The 27,873-nt window shown below is 41.2% G+C and overlaps 1 protein-coding gene across 1 annotated transcript in view; it reads left to right on the top strand.

Annotated features, from left to right (window-relative positions):
- Nucleotides 1–27,873, top strand: part of LAMA4 (laminin subunit alpha 4) — a 98,116-nt gene that overhangs the window by 27,235 nt on the left and 43,008 nt on the right. Inside the window, exons 3-11 of the mRNA XM_005510268.3 lie at nt 6,665–6,789; nt 10,849–10,929; nt 15,911–16,125; nt 18,625–18,720; nt 20,055–20,206; nt 20,323–20,433; nt 23,611–23,722; nt 26,658–26,825; nt 27,589–27,782. Of these exons, the coding sequence (XP_005510325.2) occupies nt 6,665–6,789; nt 10,849–10,929; nt 15,911–16,125; nt 18,625–18,720; nt 20,055–20,206; nt 20,323–20,433; nt 23,611–23,722; nt 26,658–26,825; nt 27,589–27,782 (1,254 nt within the window). The remainder of the gene's footprint in view (nt 1–6,664; nt 6,790–10,848; nt 10,930–15,910; nt 16,126–18,624; nt 18,721–20,054; nt 20,207–20,322; nt 20,434–23,610; nt 23,723–26,657; nt 26,826–27,588; nt 27,783–27,873) is intronic.

The raw sequence follows: 27,873 nt of genomic DNA, 5'->3' as shown, positions 1-27,873 counted from the left end.
CACGCATATATGTGATGTTAACTGAGTAAAACCGTAACAGCCGGCAGTGGCAGTCTGCAGACAGTGATGTGCATTTCTTCTGCATAAAGCTCATTGGGTTTTGCTGCTAATAAGTTATGAAGATATGAAGGGAATGTTTATGCCTCCTTCACCACCCCTCAGACCCTACCCCACCAGCAAACTGTAGCTGAGCTATTTCTTTATAGCATTTCTATTGACAGTTCAACATTTGAAAAATCAGAAATGGGAGTGGGCTTCAAATGACTTGACAGCTGACAAGAATGTCACAGTGGCCATGATGGTCAACTCTGAACTGAGTGGCATATGGAGGTGAAACAGCTTGTCTGAAGCAATGAGTTCTCATACCATATACAAGTAATATAATGGGCAGGGCTTTACCATGTTAAAAATTTGTTCGCCTGCACTAGAGAAAGAGTTTGGCTGAGATGTACTATGGCTCTGGCTCCAGAAGAACGAAGTTAAGTGGATTGGAAGGTTGAAAGGATTTAAAAATTATGAAATTGGATATCCAGACAAAATTTTTGTTGGACTGAGTTATCAATGTCCTTTCTGAGGTTTCTACTATTAAGAGAGGTTAGATCTTCATAAACGCATGAAAATGAATAGAGCAGAGTGGCAAATCTGGAGAGAGCATTATAGCAGAAGGTGAAGTGTAAATTTGTCAGTTCCTACCTAAAAATCTCTAAGTGTTTTGTTATCATCTCAGTACTGTATATTTGATCAGTATGTATATAAGGCATCCAAAGAGCACCGGAAAAATAAATAAATAAATAAATTGTTGCTTTTTGGAACAAGAAATACCAAAGGATCACAGCAGTGGGGAGGATAAAATCCCCGGTATCCTTTCAGTCTTTTATGGATTTTTTTTTTACAATTGAGTGTATCGTGATGTAAGTGATTTGTGTTTAAGCGTTGGGGTTTACAGCTGAGTGGAAAGGTTAGAATGGATTTGGCAGTTCTGCCCAGGAGGATATGTTCCACATGATTGCCAAGGCAGGTCTGGAGAATCGCCAGTGAATCTACAACCATCCATCAAGCATGAGCAAAAGGCAGCAGGGATCTAGCAAAACTCTCCAGCTTATTAGGTACTTCTGCCTTCACCTGTACTTCTGGCTTCACAAAGAGCCTTGCAGCTTACAGATCACTGTTTCTTTCTGTAAAGATGGACCTATAATGACCTTGGTGATACGTGTTTGCAAAGCCAACCAGAAATATAACAGTCTGGTGCTAAAAAGCAGCTCTTCTCCAGAGTGCTTTGGTATCCTGTAGTTGCCTAAAGCATTAGTATTAAGTCTCAGTGCCTCAGATGTAGATAATCCCCTTCCTTTTACCTATGTTTTAACTTAGTAGTTGTTGTCCTAACTGTTCTACAATCAAAAACTTGCAACAGTAACCTCAACACTCAACCTCTTTATTTCCCTTCCCTGTGTAGCCCGTATAAGAGGCATGTGGGAAGTCAGGACAAGACTGCGAGGAAAAGCTGCAGTTGCTCTCACTCCTGCACAGTCACATTTCCAACAGTTAGCTAAAATGAGTTATGGTTTGAGAAAACAGAGGGCCAGGTGGCTTTGGCAAGACATCAGCTCCAACTTCACTCATTATTACAGAACAGTTTCAACAAACAAAATCTTTTATATAGAGGGGGTATATTGACACAAACTGGATCAGGAAAGGAGTTTTGTTGCTATTCTCATTTTTTTAGATTGACAGCTGTGTTTATTAAAAGTTGCTCAGTACTTAGTGGGTTTTTTAGTACCTCATCTCCTCCTTCCAAAAGAAATTCTAAAAACTAACACTGTATCTCACAGTGGCTGGAGAGAGAAAGCTTGAAATAATAAACCTCAAAGATGAAAAAGATAAACATGTACATCTCCTCCCTTTCAAGTCATTATGCTGAAGTACTCTTTTTACTATTATTATTTTGTGACAGCAGTGAGTTCTGGCATGCTGGCATGGGCAATGCTATGAAGTTCTGTAACCTCAGATATGAAGGCATATCCCAAATTTGGTCGTCTAAATCTACATCCAAATATTATACCTCAGGCCAACATCCACTGTTTCAGCAATGAATACAGACAGATTGCACGTCAGTGTAGAAGAGTTCCCTCTCTTTACCTATATTTATCCTTGTGCAATCTTTCTGCATTAACAATTGTTATAAGACTGTCAGAAGAACAAGAAATAAGGAGGGAATAAATGAAACAAACAGTTCCTGCTGAATTGTAATAATGAGTGTTTTCAGCTGCAAACTAATATTCGGAATTGCTAACCAGGGTTTGAGGACACTTGCAGATTTCACAGGTAATACTTGAGAGCCTAGGATTCTTTGGGGTTTTTTGTTGTACTAAGTTCACCAGAGGTAGGGCTGAGTATGAACTTTTGGTTGCCCTTGGAGTGTGCCCATACCATCTGGTATTACAGGCATAGCCAGGTGCTCTGCACCACTCTGTGGCAGGTCATGTCTAACTTTAAGGAGTACCCAAAAAACAGTCTGCTACCTGTTTCCTATGGAGGAGGTTCAGCCCGTCTAAATTGTACTGAGTGTTAGCCAATGAAATAATTTCCCTAAAACTGCCTAAATGGTAAATCTAATGAAGCTAGTGCCTTTAAAGACCATTAGAAGGAGCTCTCCTCTCCTATGTTCAGGTTCCTAAATTAAGATGGGGCAGATTCTCATCTCTCAGATTTTCACTTATATTCCTTTACAGAAAAACATGTTTGTCTCATGCTGGGAAACTTGTCCGAGTACAAGTGCCTGAAAAAAATCAACAAACTTTTCATTATTATTTGTGCACAAGTGTATTTACTGAGCAGAAATACATCACATGAAGTGCTCTATGGTCTCAGAACAGCATTTCCAGCTTTACCTTCCAGACAGATGAGTTCAGGAGCTGAGGACTGACAATCAGTCCCAAGTCACCCCCCATAGCACCTTTTCATATGCTTTTCGTATGTGTAAAGTATAGATAGTTACGGTAAGGAACAGGTAGAAATGCTCACCCTCATTGATGGCACTCAGTGAGAGCAGAGTAGTATAACCAGCTAAGGCATTTTCTAACACAGGAAAATACACTCCAGCCACTCCATCATCTGACAAGCTGCTGCTGGTGTACTGATGGATTAATTATCGTATGCTGCGTCCTCATATAGAAGCTCTTGGAAGCCTGGCTGCTACTACATTTGATTACATCCTCTGAAGCTGTATCCATGAGGAAGGGACACTTCTGCCTTGACTTTTGCTTTATGAAAATAAAGGTTGTATTAGCATGCCCATATGGAAAGAATTGAACTCAGAATTTTAACTTCCTGTAATTTGAAACATAGTTTAAAAAGAGCAGAGCACTATAAAACCCAGTTGCAATACTTCTACCTGCATTGTTTTACCTGTTTTCATGACCTTTACAATGTCTCACTCTGTTCTGTACAAAGACAGGCAGCAATTTTCCGCTAACCTTCAGTGTTTGTTGTTCTAAGATACACTTTTTACAGATTTCTATTTCAGTCTTCCTTGTTTTTCAAAGCATAACAAAGCAAAAACTTTATACTGAATTTCTTCATTTGAAAAAGTAGACACCTATATCAGTAAATGTTTCTGCAATTTTTAAATGCATTTGAAGAAACCACTAAGACAGGGAAGGTTGTGAACAACCATGTCTGATTTATGACGTGAACCATAAATTATGCCTTTCACTCTAAAGCATATATGAATGCCGGCACCAAGAATAGTGCTTGCAACTCTTACAGCAAAGCATTTTTTTTAAATCCAATTTCACAAAAATTGCCATGAAAGGAATTCCACTTTTTTTCCTCATCATTACTTCTTTGTCAGAAGTGACCTGCTCAGAAATGGAACACTTTTCTCACTAGCAAAGTGGTTTTACTCAGCACTGAGAATCACCCGTGAGCTGCAGGGTGGGTGTCCTCCCTGCCTTCAGACATGTCTCACAGGCTTATTGCAGTCAGCAGTTCTATTGGAGATGCAAGCTAATGGAACACAAAATATAAGGAGACTTTTTATCAATGTAAAAATATTATTCGAAATACCCACAGGAGTTCCAGCTTGTGAAATAAGATAAAGTCACTTTTACATAATCACTAACCAGAGAAAAACTGCAAAAGTGCCTCAAGCACTCGGCTAAAAGGGTCTTTGGGGTAAAAGGGCCTTTTAGCACTTCCTTTTGGTTTAGAAGATGAAAAACACTGCAGATTTAAGGAGCAACATCAGCTCCCCTGCTGCCCTGCTCTGTTCATCACAATAGTATCTGAGCATTGGAAACTAATAATGAATTTATTCTGATAATACCCATGTGTTGTTTGGCAAACTGAGGACAAGAGAGGTGAAGTGAATCGCTCAGAGCAAAAAAGAAGACCGTGATGAAGGCTACGACTGAATGCTGCCCACCTGAGGCCTCCACCAGTACTTCAGATAAAGAATTGCTCTTTTCCTTTGAGCGCTCAGAGCCAACGCTCTCACCTTTCTCTTGTGGTACAGTAAAAACACTTCTTCGAATAATGACAAATGCTGCAGAGAGAAATCCCATCAGAGTTCCAGACCCGAGCGGACGGAGGAAGAAATGCAGCCGACCCAATATGAGTGATAAAGCATACTTCAACTTTATTGCCTGAGATAGCGTGCATTTATACCAAATACCATAATTATGCATACTTGTCTCTATCTAATAGGCTAAGCACATTTACTTACTCCACCTACTTGGGTTTAGCTAGCTATGCGCATCCCGCATTCTTCTGACTCTTATCTCTTCAAAAATATCCTGACCCTGCCTTAGTTAGTACTTTTCCGTTCCCCCCTTTCCCACGGCCTAATAGACAAGCTAACTAAGGCCTACTTATGTCAACTAAAATGGGCTCTGCTCGTACAGTTGCTTGGTGGACTCATGTCTGTGCTCCTTGAGCCAATCCCCGACAAAATGCAGACTATTTTTAAGCATCTACTAGCGTTCCAGTGCCTTCTGGCTCACACCATGTTCCTTGCAGTTAGTGCACTCTCACCAGAAGGGAGTACGAGGTCTGGACATCTCCCTGGTGGCTGCTGCCGCTCTGCCCTCCTGTGCTCTCAATTTCTCTGCTCTCACCAGGTTTCTTTCCTACTCCTTTTCCTCTTAGTAAAGCTTTTTGCATTCTCACATTTTAGAACCTTTTAGTTAAAATAACCCGGTTTTCTGTATTCTAAATACTACAGTCTGTACAGCAAATATTGCCATGAAAAAAACACCTTTAGCACTACAACTATTTGTGTTTAATCTATTTAAAGATCCATGGAAAAATAAGTTGACTTTTTTTCCTTTCCTCATTGTATGCTACCTGCTGTAGTATTCTCTAGCCAAATTACAGCCTTGTAGAAATAAATAGTTGCTCTGCAGTGGGTTCTATATTACTATAAAACATGCAGCAAGACAAGTAAAGTCTTTCAGAATTAAAAAGGGTCTAAGCTAAACTGATGAGTCCTAACTAGGGGATTTAGTGGGATTCAAATGAGGAAAACTTCTTAAAAATAATCAGATGTCCTTTCACAAGTGTGGATGTCATTTACTAAAATGACACTTTTCAATGTAGATTGATAATATCGACACATTTATGAAAAGAACAGTGTTGCCAGGACAAAGTTCAGCCACTAAAGTTACAGTGCTCACATACGAAATTCATTTAGCAATGCCTGTGCCAGTAAAACTTGACTGTTTTCATTAAATGTCTTCCCTAATCACATTTGTCTCCCCCCTCGTACTCTTTTCTTCAAAGACTACACCATGGTTGGAATAGAAATTGAGTTTCAAATCTGTAGGGACTGGCTCAGATTAAAAATCAGTGAGCTGAGCTTGCCCACCCCCAAGCTGGTGATGCTGAAGCAGCTCAGACCACAGAGGCCAAGGTGCCCCTTGCCCCATGCTGGGCAGCTCCCTCCCACTGCGAGTTCCCCCTGATATCCCACAGCCAGCTTCCCTGCTATTCCCGGGAATGCCAGCTGCTGACAGCATGGTGAATTCTGTGATGAGGTTAAATGACTACTGGAGATTTAGGGCACCATGGTCATTTTCTAGCACCTGCGCATGGTGATAACACAACCCTTTGTGCTGTAACTCTTTTAATCTCAGGAGAAAAACATCAGTCTCTGATGTTTTTGCCACCATTTGCCTGCAGATTCCCCCAGTGCTGTTTTCTAGCCATCAAGTCCAAGAAGCAGCCTGGCTGAAACCTGTATCTAGGTTGAAATCTGTTGACAGTATTTACCAGCAGATATTTTTTCATCTTGTTGCCGTCTCAGTAAAAGGGAATTTTTCCTCCTGGCCCATGCAATTCAAAACAGAGCTGCCAGCTACACCTGAGTACCCCTGACATCTCTGATGACAGGCAGTACTGCTTCTGCTCCAGCACCTGGCAGGCACATATGTCTGTTTTGCCCTGTACCTCACCTTGCCAACACTTGCTGGCTGGCCAGTGTATTCATTTATAGCATTTTTATTTGTAGTGATGCTAGCTGGTTTGACTTCATCTATCAATGTCTTCAAGGGTCAGTTTCTGGCATCAGCACACATTCTGCTTGGTCGGACCTTCAGCTAAATGATTTCTTTCTGAATTAGACAGCACCTCTGTTTAATTTTCACTACTCTCTCTTTTTCCACTTAAGGACTGCCAGAGAAACACAACAGGAGAGCACTGCGAGCAATGTCCAGATGGCTTCATCGGTGACATTGTCGGAGGAGTGCCCACGTTCTGCCAGCCCTGCCCCTGCCCCCTGCCAGCGCTTGCCAAGTACGTACAGTCCTTGCTTCTCTTTGATTTGGGCTGGCTTTGGACCTTTCCAAGGTGGGGTCAGCATCCCTCCCTGGATGCAGGAGAAAAAGGCTGCTACCCTTGTCAGCCATGGGGAAATGAGGACTACCAGCTGCTCACATTTATAACCACAGGAAACAGTATCTCATTTAGAAGGTGTAAAATATCCTTAAGTGCTCATATCAGTTCTTACCAAGAGGTAAAAGAAAATATTTGACCAAATTCAAGTTCACCCTGTTTTACGTAGGAGAGAGATTATTCAGCTGTCTAGGCACTTTTAAGAATCCCTTAAAGACGAATTCCCAAGAACAGTGGCATTAGGGATATATGTAGCTAAGACAGACAGAAAGATCAATCCATGACCTCTGGAAGATAAAACCAACCACAAAAAGCATATCCTGGTAGTCTCCTGAGGAAACAGCAGCTGGATCTGGTTAGTACAGGAACAGTTAAAACCAAAGGGCTGGAGGACGCTGTGACAGGTACAGTGCCCTTCAGCTGATTGCCAGATACCTTTGAGTGAGAAACTCTGAAGCCTGAAAGAAAACCAAGACCAAGCCAAAGAGTTCCAGCTGTTACCCACTTAGTGCCTTCAGAAGAAACAAATAATTACAAACCATGACCGGCTGCTAGAAACTCCTAGTGATACATCAGTAATGCAGATGGAAGAAATTATCTGCTTCATCTTGCTTCAGGTCCTTGCCCTAAAACAGAAGCATCTATACAAGTTCCACTATAGAGCACAGAGGAGATGCTAGTAAATACTTGCCAATGGGATAACACTATTTTTAGCAAGATACCTACTCCCCTTTTGTTGTTTCCCATTTTACTTTCAGCAGGGCTTCTCAGCAAAGGGGAATTTCCTCACTGTATTTGTTTGCTGTTGCTATAGGATTACTCAAACAACCTTAAAGTGGGATGAGCCACATTTTGTTCAGCTGCTCAGTGGCAAAGACTCAAAATGGCAATGGAGCAAAATCTCTCCAGCCAAACTCCCACAGATCATGTCTTGGCTTTCTCATTGAGCTGTAGACATGAGAGGAGAGCCATTGGGTGGAGAACAACTATTGTTGAAAAACTGCAGCTTTGCCTGCATTCCAGAAAAATCCTCCAGAGACAGGAGTAGAACCTGGCTTTGCTCACATGTGAAAAGGTTTAGGAATGAGTGAGCTCACAGATGAAGCAAACTGCTTCCTCCAGTTTCAGTAGCATCTGTAATGTGTAAAAATAGAAATATAACAGTTGGAAGCAGTGCTTTTTCCTTTACAAATGAAAGTGAAGCGTTTTTTAACCTGTCAGGCACGGAGCAGGCACTTTGGTGTAAGAAGCAGCTCTCTCAACCACAGCCTGGGTTGCACACACCCAAGGTGCTACCACACAAGACCCAGTCTCTGCTATGCACAGTTAGTCAAGCAAGATCTAGTCTGTCCTCCCTACAGAGTGATTTGACCGAGCATGGCTGGGTCTGCATTCACCCAGCTGCCTGCCCAGCCCTACAGCCCACCGGGCTCTGCGGCAGTGTCCCCCCTGAGAGCAGGGACCCGGCCACCCTGCCAGTCCAGGAGAGCTTGGTGTGGTGGGACCAACAGGGACCTGAGCTCCTGAGATGCAGGCGGTGTCTGCCAGTGCTATGGGAGATGGGCACAGAGGCCAAAGAGTGTTTTCCACCTCAACATGTTCTGTAGCCCTTCTGCTAGGGACACACGCCTCTCCCATTCCAGACCACCAGAGGTAAGAAAGCCCTGAACCCAGAAGGACAGCAGCATTGGCTCTGGAAGAGAGAACAAAAGTTGCAAGGAACCTGAAGGCTGTCACCCTTCAGCTAATTCCCAGATACCTTTGAGAAAGAAACTCTGAAGCCTGACATAAAACCAAGACCAAGCATTAGCAGTGATACAGGAGTTGGACTTGACAATCTTTGTGGGCCCCTTCCATCTCAGGATGTTCGATGTTCTATGATATGTTATCCCCTTAAAACTGCATCAGTAAAAATCCACTTCAGTTTTTCAGTCTTCTCTCGGGAAAGTCCTGAAGGCAACAGTTAAAGGGATATCCAATCCAAATTTGCCTTATATGCCTATTTAAATAATATCCAGGAATTGCCTGTTCAGCTTCTTGCGTGAGAGAGATCTGACCATAGCAATAGCCTTCAGCTGAGGCTGGAACACACAAACAATAACGACTGAGCAACATTTGGCATTGCATAACTAAATTCAAAGAACAAGCGTTCCATTTTTTTAATTGTTTCTCCTCCTTTAATCCTATTCCATTTATATTAAGGCAAAACAGTAACTACCAGAAAGCAGAGAAGCATTAAAGGCCTTAAATAAAGAACATCCAGAAGATGCTGGTTTGTACTCTGTTTTACTTTGGAAATACCCAATAAATTTATAATAGCTAGACAAAGTGTCCAAATCTGCAAACTGACAGACTCATCAGAGAGATACACATTTTTTCTTAGTATTCATCTGTGTACTTCTAGATTTTCTGGCCAGACTATCTTCTTATCTGCTATCCTGGGAACTTTTGGAATAACTTTTGGACATTACACATGAAGTATAATGTCATTTCTTTGGAATAAAAAAAGGAGGGAGATTGCTTCACAATCCAGCAGATGTTACCTCTTTTCAAACCTGTGGAATTTCATGGACATTTTTCCCTTAAAAGATCACAAAAAGTATAAAACCTCAGGAAGATTTCAGTCTCATTTCATAACTTATATCCACAGTGAGTTTTTTTCAACTATGTGAAGGAATTAGCCTCTGTAAAAGAAGAGGAAGGCTGCCAAACGGTCATGATTTTCTCTATATGTTCTCAAAAAAAAGCTTTACTGAAGTTAATTTGGGAATTCTGTGACAAGAATCTAATTTTCTGTTCTCTCTGGTTATATGAAATATTTTGAAACAGTTGCAGATTTACTTGAACCTGGTTGTCTCACCAGCTGGCGGGAACTGAAATTATGCAGGAATGCTTGTCACCTTTGAATACAGCTTGTTCCTGGAAAAAGGAGCACACGGATTGTGCTGTTTCCTATTGCTCTGAGTCTTTGGTCCTCTGTGCAAAAACCTGGCCACAGCTGCACAGCACCATATGACTCAGGACCTGCATTTTAGCAACCACGGACCTTCATCTGCCAACTGCTGCCACTCGGTACCCTGGCTGTGCTCCAGTGCTGGCAGAAATTCCCTGACACGTACTGCAGACTAACTGGAAACATCTTCAGGACTGTATGTCTTTTTCCTGCAAATGTATTTAAGCCATGTCCATCACTGTGTTTGAAGCGTATACAATTTGCACTTTCCACATCTGTCTGCTGATGTTCCTTGGGTCTCATATTTAGTTATACATGTGTTAAATCCTGAGAACATAAGAAGAAAAGGAATTCATGATCTAGAATTACAGCAGTGCAAACTGCATCCTAAGTCATTACTGCAAACAGTATCACTACTTGTCATGTTGGTCTTGGAAGAAACACAAGACTCTTTCCAGCTTACTCAGAGAGACAGTAGAGCAGCCTCAGTTGTTGTAAATGAGGATGGCATCACTGAGGTCAGGTGTCACCATTTGGTATTTCCAGACTGGCTTTGAGGAGAACGGTAGGATTTGCACAGGAAACTGCTGCACCCATTCCAGAATCTAAATTCCTGAGATGCTCGCTGCAGTGTCATTTGTGAGCAATATTTCACCTCTTATTTTAAGAGACAGGAAGCAATTAGATTCTCATGACATACACATTTATCCTAAGTCCCTTATCTAAAATGTGTGTATCAAAACTTGCAGAAAATAACTTATATATGTATCTGCATTTGTATAGCTCCATAGTGCTACACACTAGCTAGTGCTTTCTACACTAATTAAAAAGACTAAACAAGGGGTATAATGTGAATTACATACAGAGCTTAAGAATACCTATTCAGAAATGAGCAACCAAGAGCCAGAGCTCACACTGACAGCAAATGCCAATAATGTAATAAAGAAATACTCCCAAGTGTTTGCTGTTGCCTGCTATTCTAACTATTTGTTCTAATGAAATTCCAGCTTTGCAGTCGCCTGTTACAGAAAAAGTGGAAGCGTGCGCTGTGTCTGTAAGGAAAATTATGCAGGACCCAATTGTGAAAGGTAAGAAACTGATACGATGACTTACTTGTCAACACTATTGAAGTCCAGAAGTGTTTGAGGGAATTTTCCCATATGGGGGGGGAACCCTGTGCATGTGTTTTCACCAGGTTGAATCATGTCTGTTAAACAATCTCATCCACTTCCTACTAAAAGCCCTGAGAAGTTACTGTGGAGATATGTCAGGGTAAGACAGACACATACATCTGATGCGTTTTGATCAAGTGCTTGCACCTTTTGTACCTTCATGTGGTGATCTTTCCGAAAAGAAAAACAATTTACGAATCTAATACTAAACAGAAATCAGAAACAGCATCTGAAGTCAAAAATAACCATCACACAGATGCTTCTTGCAATTCTCTACTCTAAAACATAAAGCAAGTTTCTAACAAATAAATTTTTCGAAGACAAAGGAGAAAATGCATTATCTAGTAAAATTCTTAATGAGCAGAGGCAGGTTTTTTAGTTAAATTTTAAATGTACTTCACAGACATAGTTCAATAAAGTGAAGCGAATAACCATAGGCCACTGTTGCTTTTCAGCTTTCCCTTATACCCATAAACAATTTCCAGTAAATATCTTCTAAATAAAAAGTACACAAATAAATGGAGCTATACAGCAGAAATATAACTTACTCTCCTACTTCACAAAAGACCATCTTACTTGCTATGATGATGTTTCAATGAATGTCAGAGGCCTGATCATAATTCAGAAATTCTCCTTAAGCAGCCAACCAATTAAAACAGCTCTAACACAATGACCGAGGGGTATAGGATGTCTCAGATACTGGCTTCCTGAATACCTCATTTTGGTTTTACCTAAAGCCCCTGAAATATTTAAGGCTTCAGTCCACACTCATTAATGGGCAAGTCTTGCTTTCACATGATATTTAACTATCAAAGAAGGGAGAGAAGAGATGCTCGAAATGCAAAGAAAAATCAATAAGAAACAGGTAAGACGGAAAAAAGATTGAAGGCTTTTGCCCTTACAGATGATACAAAAACATCAGCAAATTACCTCTGCATCACTAACATGGTGACAGCAATAGTGAAAGACCTTTAGACAGATGGCACAAAAACTAAAAAGAGAAAAAGCCCAACTCTTGTTTCCAAGCCTATGGCTGTAATCTTTTGTTCTTCCAAAATGTCAGATTTATACACAAAGGATAATGCAGACAATTAAAAGGTCAGTGAGGTTTCTTAACGGTTATTAAAATGTCAACCTAGCCTACAGGCAATTCAAATCCTATGGAATTAATAGCAGATGCACAGTAACAGCAGAAAATAGCATCGGCTTTGTTTTCTAATAGCCACTACCCAGCCTGACACAGTGCATCTGTCTCAAGGAAGGCAAAGCTGCGTAGATGGGTTAGAAAAAGCTACAGAAAGAAACCAGCTTGTCCTGGTAGCCGTGTTAAGTCCTAGACTAACTGCTGGGGTAAGTGGCAAGCAGTGGCAAGTGGGGCTTTCCTTCTGGTAGGCTCCTGATTCTACTCCCATTTGTGTCAGAAATGATGAAAAACATTTTGAAGACAAATAAGAAATGCATTGCTTGTCCCTGTCCACTTGCTAAAAAGCAAGTCCCTGCCATGTATACACTGCTGCTGGGCACCACCACTGCTCCCTGCTCCCTCTGGCAGCCATCGTGCCATCAACATGCTGGCAGGAGGACTGGGGGATCCTGAACAAGAAGGAGCATTGTCCCTGTCCCTCCCTGCAGCCCAAATAGCATCTCTTGTGCCCAGGGAGGGGAAGGCTACATCCTGCTCACCACCCTGCCTCCTAACTCTCTGCAGTGGTGGGTGCTCAGGACACTCCTCCATTGGCAGACCGTGGGATCCCCACAGCAGCAGACCAGGAGGAAATCTGCTACATTTCCTCTGGCATTCGTGTGGGAGGCTTTCTTATGCTGCTCCAGAGGCTTGGTACAAACCGATCCTGTTTATGTTTGCCAGCAAATGGTGTTGTGAGATCATGGAGGCCTTTGCTAGGAACTGGGAAAACCAGCTGCCCAATTTGAAATCTAGGAATGAATCATTTTGCTCCTGGACTCTAGCAATAAAGCATTAAGGTGGTTGCGAATGAAATCCAGGTTTTGATAGTGCCCAAAAAGATAAGTGAAAAAATTGTACTTTAGTGTCCAAAGTAAATAGAGGAAAAAGGTTCTTTTGGCATTGCCAGGGAAGAGGAAGTTAATTTCTTACCCACCAATAATTACAGGAAGCAAACATGGCTGTAAAATGAAACAAAGATAACTTAGCAGCTTTATTACAGGAGAGGAAATATTCTCTGTTAGCAACAAAGAGCCATTTATTAATACAACAGAGGAAAAGACATTTACTGCAGACCTTTGCTTTTCCATGCTGTAAAGCAGAGAGATGGAGCAGGACATTTCAATGCAGCTGTCTCTGCTCTACTCACCTGCTACCAGCTATTCAGTAGAGGCCAAGTGCGGTTCAGCCCTATGAGATGCACTGAGTGGCAAAGGGAAAGGGAAAGTGAAGGTGACATTTATTTTTAGCTCTAAAAGTTTATATTTGTTTTAGACAGCCACTCCAGATGAGGAGAAATGGCTAATAAAAGTGAGTCAGAAGGCCATAAAAAGCAACACTTACAACATATATATGTGAAGATGTGAGAATTGTCCACCATGTTTCTGGCGAGTGAATTGAATGCTGTATTTCAGAAAAAAAATCACCTTACCCTGATGAGAGGGCAAAAGTTTCAGGCCTGATGGGAATAGTACACAGTCCTTGGTAGATACTGGCTAAAAGACACTTTAGATGGATGACCATTTGGAAAATGCCTGACTACAGAAAACTGAAAAGAAACTCTGCAAGATTTTGAGAGTTCAGAAAAAATTATTGTTGTTTTTTTTTTAAACCCGAAGGGTTTTTTTTCTTGTTCAAAATTCATAAACATAATGAAATTTTAAAATTTGGAAAAATACTACATTCTCAGATTGGCTGAAATATTAGAAAATTATAGCAAGAATTTTGGTATGACTAAATAGTAGCATTAACCATCACTGTCTGCTCTAACTCCCATGGGAATGCAGAATGACCCCACCAAAGTCAGCTAAATCTCACCGTTATGCTCCGTGTGGCATTCGCAGTTCTTTGAGGAGTGCACGGAACTCCAGGTAGCACTTTTATTCTTTACATCTGGGTCACTCACGTGATAACATCTGTACCAAATATCCTGGCAGTGCTGCAAAGAGACAAAAAGTGTCTTTGCCATTGGCAAAAGCAGTATTTGAGGCAGCCAAGTGGTTTATATTAAGATGCTTAAAATTTTATGTGTTTTTACTGTGGGGGTTCAGGACTGGAACATGAACAAAGCACCACTGAGGAAATTACTTTCTTTATTAAAAAAAAAAAATAGCAAGTGTAGGAACAGATCAAACAGATCAAAACTGGAAGGTCTTATCAGATCTCTCACATTTGCATTGTTCAGACAAAGCAGAATCTGGATTTGACTATGTTCAGATTTTAGGAGACAACAGACCTCAGTTCAGGTCTCCAGACAGAACCTCGGAAAATTAAATTAGACCACCTGACAGTTCACCCTCCCCACCCACAAGCAGCATAAAAAACAGTGTCTTAAAACAGGACTTTATGGATGGGAGAAAAGACAAGGACAACAGGGTGATAAAACAGGGTGAAATACAACAACTGCTCCTTACCTAAATCACTGAAACAACTATTCAATCCTCCAATTTCTTCAATCAGCAGTTGCCATGCCAGCTAGTTATCAACCTCCCTGCAGTAATCCTTCATTCCCAGTTTGGGGGTATGAGTCCCTCATCTCTGTCCCCCAGGCTGCTGGGTCATGGACCCTCCTGTCACCCCATCGTGACACAGGGAGTGGTGTGGGTTGCTCTGTCCTGCCAGCTGACCCCACCAGTCCGTCAGCAGCTGCTCTGTGCTGCTCCAGCCACCAGCTCCTCCAGCGATGCTTTTGCTCAAGGATTTGCTCCTGTGAGGTTCTCCATGTCCACTCCGGTGCTGGGTCTGTTCGCCTCACTGATTGTTTTGCAAAGGTTCCTCTAGCTCGTAGGATTAAGCACATTCCCTGCTAACAGCAGAAAGTCCTTTAACTGAAACTCTCTCTTTCCAAATGACACTGGATCTGTTACCTTTTGCCTTAGCTCAGGGTCACCAGTCAGACAGGAAGGTTAGGTATTGCTGGTTTGCCTAGACTTTCAAAAACCACCACAGTTTCAACATTTTAAGATGTAGCAAGTTTTCCACAGAAATGCTTCCCAGATGTGACAAGACATGAAAAGCAACTTGGAACCATTTTGGGCCTCTCCTGGAGTTCTTGTTACCCACCTGCCTCTCACCCTCTGCAAACCAAGAGAAATCCCCTCCCCTCTGGGGCTGCTCTCAACCTTCTGCTTTCAGCCAGCAGGCTAACATCAAACAATCTGAAAAATGGAGACTGTTTCAGTGCCTGTTTTGTTTTTCCACACCACAGAAGTATTTATACAAACCTTTTCTGGCCAGTACTTCGTTACATGCATTATTATGAAAATAAGGCCTGAGCTTCCTATGAATTTCACCACCATGAAATGCAGATTCTTACCCCAGTTTCCTACATAACACAGTATAGCTAGTGAGATCCAAAGCTGAAAGAGACCAAAATAGACACTAGAGCTGCCTCTCTGCCAAGGTCATTCTGTCACAGATTTTAAAATGATGAGGGGAAAAACAAAATTAGTGCTAAAGACACCAAAAAAAGTAATGCAGACTGGTGTGATTGAGACACCAGAGATGTTCAAGAAGGAAAAACATATAACTGTGCAGACTGAGATTAGAGCACAAACAGCCTCTGCAGGAATACAGCTCCTAATTTTCCTTCTGTCCATTAGCAACTGCAGACCATCATCAATTCCTGGTGACACAAATAAGACCAGAGAAAAAAATGGTACAGCAGATGGGAATGTCATTGCTTATCATCACTGGGTTTGCTCTTCCTTTCAGGTGTGCCCCCGGTTACTATGGGAACCCATTGCTAATTGGAAGCACTTGTAAAAAATGTGACTGCAGTGGCAACTCAGACCCAAACCTGATTTTTGAAGACTGTGATGAAGTGACTGGCCAGTGCCGCAACTGCCTGCGCAACACCACTGGGTTCAAGTGTGAACGATGTGCTCCGGGTTACTATGGGGATGCCAGAGTTGCTAAAAACTGTACAGGTATTGTCTATAGTTTAGTACAGTAGAGCCGAGCAAAACGTAGCACGGCATAGTCTACGGATGACCTCACGGCGATCAGAGATGCCTGAATCAGTTGTCAGACGCTTGTGGCCCTGGGAGGCAGGGCATGCTCCTGGCTGCTGAGGTGGTAGAATAATTTGGATAGTTGTTTGGCTGAATCATTCCAGGCACTCGAATCATAGAATTATAAAATGTCTTCAGTTGGAAGAGATCCACAAGGATCATCAAGTATAAGTCCTCCACTAGTCCTTTTTCCATTGCCCATGAGAAAGTCTCAAACCCCAGACCCACACATCTCAAACACCTGGGTAGGATGAATGAAGACACTGTTGTGTCCTGCATCTGGTTTTGAATAAGGCTTCCTTGGACAGAGACTTCACTTTCGTGTTTGCTCACACTACACATCGCCCAGCATGTCCACTGAGACTGATGCCACTTAAAGACTTGAAAGCAGGTTTTTTGGGAACGGGGTTGTCCTTCCTGTCCTGACCAAATCCTCACCCAGTTTCTGCAACATTTTTGGCTGATAATGTATTCTGCATTTTCCAAGTGTCTTTGCAATATTGCCGTTTACTGTAGTTCCACACCAGAGATGACTGTACTTTCAGAGTCTGGTAAAGTGCCATCTAGACAACCTTACCAAAACATGCATCACAGAGTTTTATGTCCTCTAATATAACTATTCTCCTAATTTACATGCAGTTTGATCCAAATAGGAGTTTGGCCTCCTGTCCTTTCTCTCTGTTTTGTCTCTGGGAGATGTGCTCTTTCAAAGCACCGAGGAATTGCCACTGCTAAAGGCAAAATGCAGATGCTCAGAGCAAGGACCTTGGGGCTCCCTCCCAACATCTTTGCCAGGGTACTTCCCTCAAGAACCAGAACACAAGTGAGGTAGATGGATCACTCCTAGCTCTTAGCTGACCTGAAGGTAAGACACAGCCAAACCACACGCCTAACCCAGACATTTTAAGTACTCCTGGGTCTCCAGGTACAGGGCTACAGGCCTCAGTGCCTTAGTAATGTCATAGGCAACTTACAACCTTCTTGCATCTCACTGTATGCTGGGACTTTGCAGCATGGAAAGTCTTAATTCCCTACTAAAAATGTTGTACCTCCTAAACAAGTAGATGAAAAATTGTCAGGACTGCTTTTGAAGTTAATTAACTATAAGTATTTGTGTAGCAAATTAAGAACTATCCGTTTAAACAAGAAGGCACCTTTGATTTTCTTGAGCACCAGTCTCATCCAAATTTTAATCTTGTAACTGAAATCTTGCCACTTGTTTTGGGGACAGCTTAGATATTGTGATACAGGTAAAGATAATTCTCTGCTTTCAACTGAGACTTTTCTTTCACATCTTAACAAAAGAAACAACAAATTAAAAAATTGTAGATCAAAGAGCTGAGAGACACCCAGTTCATATAAATTGTCATGAAGTCAAAATAAATTGCCCCACAAAATTCATAACCAATTTCTGCTCTCACAACAGTACAAAAACTGAGTAGTTCTATTAACAGTGGTTCAGTTACACAGAATTATTCCAATCTTAGTGCATCATGCTGACTTGGAAGCTTTATTACACATATTCCCTGATAATTCCTTGAATGTGCAACATGGAATGTAAATACAAGGGTACATCACAGAGAACAATTAATGGGCTGCAACGAAACAGCAATAAATAACTTTGTTATATGATATTATGCTTAAACCATGAATCACAAGAGAAACACATATTCAAGATAAGTCACTGCTGTTCTTATGTTCTGCTTGAGTTTCTGTTATTCTACCAAAGTGTTCCAAGTATATTTTAATCCTTAAAATAATAGATTTTAAAAGGCCAATTAAACCTTGAAAGAGACACTTTAGATTAAAAATTATACTTTTTAAAAGGCCATGTGCGATGGCAATTAATATGTAGCTTACTCAAGTTTAAAAAATGTAAAACCTCATTTATTCTTCATTTTAAGTGGTAGGACATATTTACATTTTGATATGCTCAAGCTGCTGTTGGAATTGGAGCTCACTATCAATCCCTGATAGCTGGAAAGCTTACTTAGTGGCAGCCTGATACAGCATTGATAAATTCCACAGGGCTTGTAACTAATAATGAACTTTAGGTGTACTGTCTTCCTTAGCCCATCTCCTAAACATCGTCCTCTCTACATGGCAAAGCACAATGGCCAGCTGGACAAATCTGGCCTTGGTGCTTCTGCTTGTGACCATCTGGAAGCTTTGAACGAGTCTCTTCAGCACAGGCTTTCTGGTTCTGTTTCCCATCTCATTTATTTTCTGGTCCAATTTGACCGCAGTGTAAAGAATACACAAACTGAAACAAAATTCAGCCCAAGAAGCCCTCGATTTTGGTTTGACTACCCACACACAATCCCATGCAGAATTATTTCACTAGTCTTGGAAACAGAAAGACAAGTTGTACATTTTGAAGATTCCTCTTTCACAAATCCTTTCTTTTTCCCCCAGAATGTAACTGTGGAGGGAGAATGTGTGACAGCCAGACGGGAGAATGCCTTGCAGACAGTCCTGAAGTTTCTTCTGGCACAGACTGCCCAACTATCAGTAAGAAGACTATCATGACAACACCAAAATTTAATATTGCTCTTATATTTACGTGCTTAGAAATACTAACTTAAAAGCTAGGTTCTTCAGTGGGCTCAGCACTTTGACCTTGGTCCCACAGGACATATAAACACGTGAATATGCATGATGCCCCACTGACTATTTAAACATGTTCTCGCTTGCTTGACTGAGCACATGCATATGTCCAACTCTGTGATACAGACTGAATGCTTATGTACAAACAGCAGAGCAGTAGGGAAGTATCACCAAGGCCACTTCTCTAGACTTCGAGATACGTTGCCTGCAAAATAATATTCTGGCCCTAAAAACTGCCACCACAACTTTATCTGTGCCATCTTGCATATCATTTCTGGTTTTCTAGTTGTGCACCTAATATGAATTGTCGCTGTTGACAGTTTGACATCCGTCCATCAGTCAGTTGCTTTTCCACTATCAGCTCCCTTATTCTAACTATGGTAAGCCTGGGGAGTTTTCAGAACCACTATGTTGTAACTACTGGTAACTGCTGAAATTTTTTTAAATGTTAGTATAATTATGTCTGTGGTACAATGCAGACCATGTAGCACACATAGCTTCATAAACTGACTCCCAAGAAGAGGGGTTGTGTGCCTGGAAGTGCAACCAAAAGGAAAACATAAGGGAGATGCTGTCATCAAGAATACAGAGTGCACAATACTAAGCAAAAGTTTCTGTAGGAATCTGTGTTTCACATTCACCTAAATATCCAGCTTTCAGTGGTGGCACCAATGTCGCTAAAACCAATGTGGTTTTGCAAGAACACAGCAGGGACCAGGATATAGTTTTTCACAAGCATATTTCAAACATGTTATAACTAGTTTTTTAGAAGCTGCCTTCCTAATCAAATAGGCAGCTAAGAGCTCATCTGCTGGACATCCTTAATTCTCATACCAGCAAATTTTAAATACATAGTTCTGGGTTCTGACAAAATTAACTTATTTTTTTGGTTTGTTTTTTTTTTTTGACCCACATCTGTTGTTCTCCAGGCCACAAACATGCAGATGTCCTAGAGAATATCCAGGAAACACCTCCTCTCTCACTCCCCACTGATCAGAGCCACTGCAACAGCCTCTCAGAATAGTCCTATCTGGTGCTGCCCAGCTGGAAGCATCATGACTGTCCTGTGGGACCTTGGAAGTGGGAGGATGAAAGTGAAAAATGGGTATCCATCAGGAGCCATCAATGACAAAGAGAGGGAAAACCATGGGGCAAAAGCACTACAAAGTGAATTTAAGATATTTGCTGTTCACTAACACAAACACTAAAGAAAAATGACACTCTTATTTTCTTATCAGGTTGCGATAAATGTATTTGGGATTTGACAGATGACATCCGACTAGCAGTTTTGGCTATCGATGAAAGCAAATCAACTTTACTGAGCATTTCTACAGGTGTTGCAGCTCAAAAGCGCTTGAATGACCTGAACATCACAGCCACCCATCTCCAGGTATAAACATTGATGACATTTTGTATTTTAATGTATGAATTTCAGCTTCATTCCTTGCCCTCACTAGAGAAATAATTTGTTTTCAGCTTAACTGACTTTTTTTCCCACACACACAGGCAGCAATGTCTGAAAAAAAGAACAATGCTGTGCTTTGGACCATCCAGGTCGATGATGCTGAAGACGAAATGAATGATTTTCTGAGAGAGGCAGCAATACTTGATGAACAGGTTTGTTTATAGCCCCCTACAAGAGCTCTGAAGGTTTCTAGTTTGTCACATTCACGTGCTGGCATAAGACGTTAGTATAAATAGTTCCAGTCAGAAGGGACCTACAACGATCACCCAGTCCAACTGCCTGACCAATTCATGGCTAACCAAAAGTTAAATCATGTTGTTAATGGCATTGTCTAAATGCCTCTTAAACAATTACAAGCTTGGGGCATCGACCAGCTCTCCAAGAAGCACATTCCAGTGTCTGACCACCTCCTTGGGTAAAGAAATACTTCCTAACAACACAGTCTGAACTTCTAGGTTCACCAAACAAGACTGGGGGTGCCCTGAAAGACAGCTGGGAGAACTTTCTTTTTTTGATTGCTAAACTTTCTTCTTTAGTTAAGCCCTGAATTAAAAGTGTAAATGACCCATCGCGTCTTCTTCCCAGAAAAGAAAGGATGTGGGGCCAAAGTCTGTTGAATATGTTCACAGGTTTGTCATTGAGTTCTCACCTATACCCCAACACAACATGTACATGTTCGATCTGAGATAGACACTCTGCCTTTCTATTTGAAATTATGATTTCTAATTAAGCAAACACTGAAGTAATTCCGACTGACTTTGGGAGTGTTTGTACTACATGTATTTTACTTGTATGCTCTCATAAAATTAAACTAACCTCGATTAGACACTACAAAATATGTTACAAAACTGCCATTTTAAAAGGTTTTTTACATATCCAACTGAGATGAGAGCCTGATCAGCACTCAAGATGTGTTTTAACACAATTGGAATCATAAATATTATATCCACATCCAATTGCCAGGCTATAAAACGAAGGTTTTCTGCTCTCAGCTCACATAGCACTTTTCATTGCACAGTAGATGAATACTGATATGATATATGTTTAAAGAAGAAATAAGGTTCAAAATCCCTTCTCATCTATTTTAAACAGACATTATTAAACATCTTTCTGTTGCTAAGATATAAATACATTAGTGAGGTACATCACTCTATGTTGTTCCCAGGGATACCTAGAGCTGTAGTATGGCTAGAGTATATTTCATGCTTATTGCAAAATGCCAGACTTTATATTCACTTAACAGTTCCTTCACAAGACAATGTAAAATTATACCTTTGAATAAAACTAAAATACAGGAACAAGTAGCAATAAAAAAATAAATTTAAGAAAAAAAAAAGGAGGAGAAAGAGCTGTATAGAGAGGTGGAAGAGAAAATTTGAGCTTGGGTGTTCTAATCAGCACTTACTTAGCAGAAAGGTCCCTTGTAGAATTTCACAAACTATGTCTATGTTCAAAAGAAAGGTTTGATTAACTCAGCTCGCACTCCTCCACAGTTGTACCTGTGAAAATCTGACAGCACTCACACCCGTCAGTATCCCTCTATGTAGTTTATATGCAGGATGATTAAGGCATTAGGTTTTCTAGGAACATCTAGTGAATTTGGGTAATAACCTTTTTGTCACTTTCAGTACTACCTGCAGATTTCTTAGCTCAGTTTGACCTTCCCTGAACCAATACATTCAGCATTTCCTCTAGTCTTTTCTCCCTGGTTATTTCTAATGCTTTTCCACGTGAATACTAGTGATTGATTGTTAAGGCAGAAAAATAATGACTGCGGACTCTCACAGTGGAAAGAAGACCAGAGTAATAACTCTGAATATATTGAACCTTTTGTTCTTTCAAGGCACTTTTATGGAAAATAGGGGCTAGAGCCTTGAGTGGGTTTTGCAGAGATGTGTCGCATCTTCCATTTAGAGCATTTCACATGCACATCCACCTGTCTGGGGGGTCACTGCAGATTCTGATCTAAACCCCAAAGGCAGGATGAATGTATCAACTGTAGGGAAATCCTCCTGCTAAATGAAAATAGCAAATGTGATCTGCAACTCCCTGAGTCTGCTTGGGATGAGCTTAGAGTAAATAGCACACGGCTTGATCCTGAATGTTTGGCAGCGATGTGGGGGAATCAGGCACCTTTCCTTCCTAGACTTTTGGTAAATTGTAGGATGACCCTCAGCACATTAGCAGGAATTTGAGGTTCCCTAAGAGTATCTCTCACTCATGCTTCTGTTTCACATCAACCTTGTGGCAATCAGCAAACCTGTCTCAGTAATTCCCCGTGTGTTCAACAGTTAAAGACAAAGAAATCTGTCAAGGAAATAGCATTATGTAAAACAAGTGTGTGTAACAAGTTTCTTAAAACAAGAATGAAGCTAAGCAACAGAGTATCCCCAAGAAACTCTGATAGCAATAAAGGATTAAGAATAGAACTGATAATGTGTTATACAGAAATAAAATTAAAACCTTTCTATAAACACATTTATATTACTGGGGGGCACATCCACCTCCATGGTGCTGGCCATCTCAGCCCTACCTCCCAGCGCCAACTGGTGCCTCTGCAAACCCCAAATAAATATCAGGTTTGTGGATCACAGCCACTGACTGGTGAGCGGTATGGACTTAATACATGTACACACACATAGACATACACACACATAGACATACACACACAGGGTCCAGGAAATGTGGGTGGCACAGCAGTCATTTTTTTTTCTCCTTTCTGGGAAATATCAATAAAAGCTAAAACTAAGGACTCTGAAGGTCAGTGACCTTCGAGGAAAGATGATAACTATGACATGGTAACTCTTCATTGCCCTTATATGTAAGGGAAGAGAATGCAGTACAGCCTCCAATGTAATATAGTATAGGACTGTGGCTATTCTCTTCAGAGTATTTTGAATCTTCATGCTGTTTCTTAATTTTAACAACTTGCAGAGCTGGGAACCTCACTTGAGGGAGACACTGATCTAAAAATGGTCTATGTGCTTACTCAGGAAATGCCATACCCAGCAAAACGAGCCAGCCCTGCTAAATGCCTTGGAGACTCAGCAGATGGGAGTTTTAAAACTGTACATAATTCATGGCAATTTGATTGCAGCAAATGATGGATAAATATGGGACAGATTTTAATCTCTCACTCTGCAATTCTGAAAAGACCAAAAAGACAGCTCTTCATTTCAAACACCTCTGTAAATACCACTTTATATGATAAATGGACTTTCACATGCTCATCAGGAAAAAGCAAAATGTGTGTTTACACTACTCATACTCACACATGCATATGGATCTGAAAAGAAATCTAATGTCTAACTCACATGGTTTATTCATAGGGAAATGAAGCATCAAGCAGAGGCCTACTGATACAGAGGGAAACCACAGAGACCAACAACCGTGCTACTCAGCTTGTGCAGCAGCTCGGAAATATGAGGGACAACATTCAAGGTAAACAGATTTCTTACTGGTTCATCTCAATGTCAAGCATGTATTAATGAAACCTTCAGCAAAAAAATGTCATAGCACCTGGGCACTCTCACAAAGCAACCCACACACAAGGCTTTTGCAGCCTGCAAGGTTGTCTCTCAAAAGACAGCTGAAACCACAGGCTGACTTGGTCTGACCCCCAGAACAAGAGCTTCTTTTTCTTTTTTCTCTCTTTGACAGAGCAAAGTTATAATAAATAGGTTTACATTAAATAATTCAAGCTCATTCAGCTTGTAGCCTTTGTTTGTTTGAATAGCTGCTCAAGGTACTTATATATAATTGTGGTAAAAAAAGTCAGTATCAGATTAGGGCTGGATGAAGCCACACACACACAAGCATAGAATGGGGGATGAGAGTGCTCCATGTCTTACTTGTCAACAGTTTCAGGCACATGCACTTTTCCCATCCTGATGATAAGTAATGAGGGCCATATGAAAAACTTTTTTTAAAATTCTGCTTTCCCTTTTGAACCCATGGCAGTCAGTTCGGTCTGACTAACTCTGGCGATCCCATTGGCGTCTGTTACTTTAAATCCAGTTTTCGCCTTTTAGCAAACTGTTGTTGAGTAGGATTGTACTGGTTCATACAACTTCATGTAAACGCCTCTAAAAAGAAAAGGATGCTGAATAGTAAATAATTTGGTGAACTCACTGCTTCCACAATCTCAGCATGGCAGATGTTCGGGAATTTCTCCTCAAGCTGCTTATTGCTACATCTGATGAGTTGAGTTTGGGTCCAGACACACCTACGGATCATTACAGACTAGCTGTTGTCTTGTTTGGTTTTTTTGCTTCTGAAATACAGAAGAAGAATTGGAAAACTGCATTTTCATTGTTTTTTTTTTTTTCTCACAAAGAAAGGATGCCCTTTAGTAAAAGTGAAAGGCAGAATTGTAAACCGTGTGGCTAGTGCAGACCGTTAGAAATGGTTATAGTGATGCTGATTGACAGTAGGAGAGTAAACATGATGATGTTGATCTCCTCCAATTAGGGAAAGAGTGAAAACAAAACCTTTTTATGTCAAAATGCAGGGATAAAATGTAAACTATGGTCTCAGTGTCCTGCTCATCTGTCCATGTGACGTGAGGGGATGCAGACAAAACTTATTAAGTTCATTTTTGGACAACATGATAAAGCAATAAAAGCATCTCCAGAACTAGCATAAATTTCAAACATACCTTCACTTCTGATTGTAAAAGTATGTATTTCACACCTTACCAGATGAAGATTGTTTTTTATTTGGAGCCTCTTAAACCTCCTGCACCTTCAAGAATTTTTACTGTACTATATATCAAAGGATAGATTACAACAGTGAACACCTTCCCAAGCACAATTGCTCTTAAAAAAGGTTTCCTAGTCAGAGATTATCATCTTCATCTGGAATATATATGACATGTAATTATCATGCTGATATATATAAAACTGAGATTAAACCAACTGCGGCCTCTTCTTCTGTACCTACAGAAAGCAATAAAACCCCAAGTGAATGTAGTCAGAGGCATCTCTATCCCCTGCACACCTGCATCATGACATCCTCCATCCTGACACAGAGCACACTGATTTTTCCCAGTCCTTGGCAAAACTAGCAGTGTAAGAAAGCTCTTATGGCACTGGAATAGAAAAGCTGACTGGCAGTTGAGGTCAATTAACAGAAATAATTTATTAACAGACCTGAGCAGTTCTGTCTTAGAACAATTACTGCAAGCTCTGTCGCAAATTGTGTAAGGAAGAGCGGTTACATATCAACTCTTATCCTTGCTTATCCTTAACTCCATGGCTGCTTCAACTTACTCTGTTTCAAAAAACATAGTTAACATATCCTATCACACAGATGAGGCAAGCTGAGACCATGCCCATAGGATGTTACATTTGTAGTACCTTCTTACACCTGTGTTGCTAGATCATCTTTGACTGTCTGGCCACATGTCATATCTTATTTCTATAGTTACTGAGCAGAAGTGGCAGCATGATCCTCATTGTATGTCACCAGCAATCACCAGCTGACCTCTGTGTGCCAGCATGAGATGGAAAAAATCCATGGAGTTGCTGGTGGTGATCGGTTGCTGCTCTGTTTGAAGATTTAAAGCTTCACTGATGAGCTGAGGAGCCAGTCAGCAACTGCGTACAAAGACACTCTGCCAAAGAATCAGTTGTGCCACAATTATACATCTAATTTTTATAAAAATCTTACAGATTGATAGTGCTGGCTTTGCCAGGTCTGGTTATCCACAAAAGAATGAATAGCCAAAGCTACTCACATTGTAGGGCATAAAAGAGGAGGTGGTATTCGAGACACAGGGAGCGAGAAGTGGGTAAACTTTGTAAAGCTTACACTGGGGATGGGTAAATTCAATTTCAGCATCCAAGAGTGTTTCTTGAACTGAGACCAAAACCTTGAAATAGTATCTCCAAACGAGCTAGGCAGTATCAGGCCAGAAGCCATATGTCACCTCTTTAGGGTGCTTCAAACTTCTTCAGATGGAAAAAAGGTTACTTCAATCTCCTTGCCATTGTGGTTATTTAATAAACAAAATTTCTGTGCAGAAGCACTTAAAAACCACAATCCTGGACAAAAGCCCCAGCCTGCTACATGCCACAGAAGTCAGAATAAAATGATGACTGCAGCCTACAAGAACTGCCAAGCCAAATAATGCACACAAGTCATGCCTGCTTAATCTCATCCTCTTCTGATGACACCCCCACATATGCCAGAAAGTATGATTTATTCACACGTTTAATTTTAAAACTGGATTAAACATAGTAATCAGCTACTACAGAGTTGAGAGAAACTTTCTTTTGCCATCAGCATGATCTGGAGTCACAAAAGTAAAAGTACTCCACAGTATTTACTTCTCTGTAGCCATGCTGGATTGACCATCTGTTCCTTTTTCCCACAGAAATTGGTAGCAAGATTAAATACTACACAATTCAACAAGAGCTGAGCCCTGAAGAAATTGCCCAGAAGCTGAATGTGGCTGAGGAGATGCTGAAGGAGATCAAACGCCGTAAACCTTTCACTAATGAAAGGCAACGTGCCAATGAGGAGGAAGATGCAGCAGAGGAGTGTGAGTTTTAAGCCTGTTTTCCATTCACCCACACATTGATGTGCAGCTGACGGGGGACAAGCAGCTCTGGATGTGCTGCTGAGCCCCTGGGGAGGAGCAGTGGGTGCTGGTCAAGCGCTGTCTGCTGTGCACAAGGTGTTGCTGCTTCCAAATCCCTGCCCCAAGTCGCTGCTGGAGCTTGCTGCCCCCATGGCAGAATGGGCAGAAAAATATGTATGTGTCTGTGCATTTCTGTGCATCTGTGCATGCCTGTTCACTGCAGCACCTCAACGATAGCTGCTTAGGAAGGTTGGTGACAGAGCTGGAATTGCTTGTGTGAACATCTTCCTCCCCCACTGCCAGCTGTGCCGTGGGGACAGTAAACTCCAGCAGAGAGAAAAACTGCTGGTATGGGAAAGAGCAGCAGCTTAATTCTCACAGCTCAGTCAACATGAGGCAACAACCCTGAGACAACAAGGACTGCCTTTTCCAGAGTAGCCTGGTTAGCTGTGACAATGACAAACAAAGAGCAAGGGAAGCCACATGCAGCTTCTGTTAGGAAAAGCTACTTGAGAGGGGGGATTAATGGGGTTAAAATGAGAGGCATTTTTCCTTGTCTAAAGAGGACAGAAAATTAAAATCTAGGTATATGATATCTGAACTGAGCTTTCAACAAACGTGTCTCACTATCCCCTGAGTAACAGCAACAGAAATTGTTGCATAGGTAAGTTTTGTCAGAAATCCAAGCTTTGGATTAATCAGTGGTCTCTGATTCTTCTCCCAGTGCTACAGAAAGTTGAAGAGTTTCATGAGAGGTACAATGACACCAGATCTCTAGTATCTGATGTGCTGGAGCAGCTCAGTGACCAGGATGTGAAGCTGTCAGACCTGGAGGAGGCAATAGACCAAGCGCTTGACCATGTTCTACGAACAGAGGATATAAATAAGAAAAACACAGCCAGTCTTCAAAGGCGTGAGGTACTATGCAGTACATTTATCCCAACTGTGGTCTGTGAACATTCCATCTCTGCCAGTGCTTAAAATAGCAGATTGCAAACAATTTAGATTC

This window comes from Columba livia, chromosome 3 (assembly GCF_036013475.1).
Source record: "Columba livia isolate bColLiv1 breed racing homer chromosome 3, bColLiv1.pat.W.v2, whole genome shotgun sequence".
NCBI classification, from domain to species: Eukaryota; Metazoa; Chordata; class Aves; order Columbiformes; family Columbidae; genus Columba; species Columba livia.
Note: the sequence above shows the minus strand (reverse complement) of the source record. Positions and strands in the feature narration are given on the sequence as shown.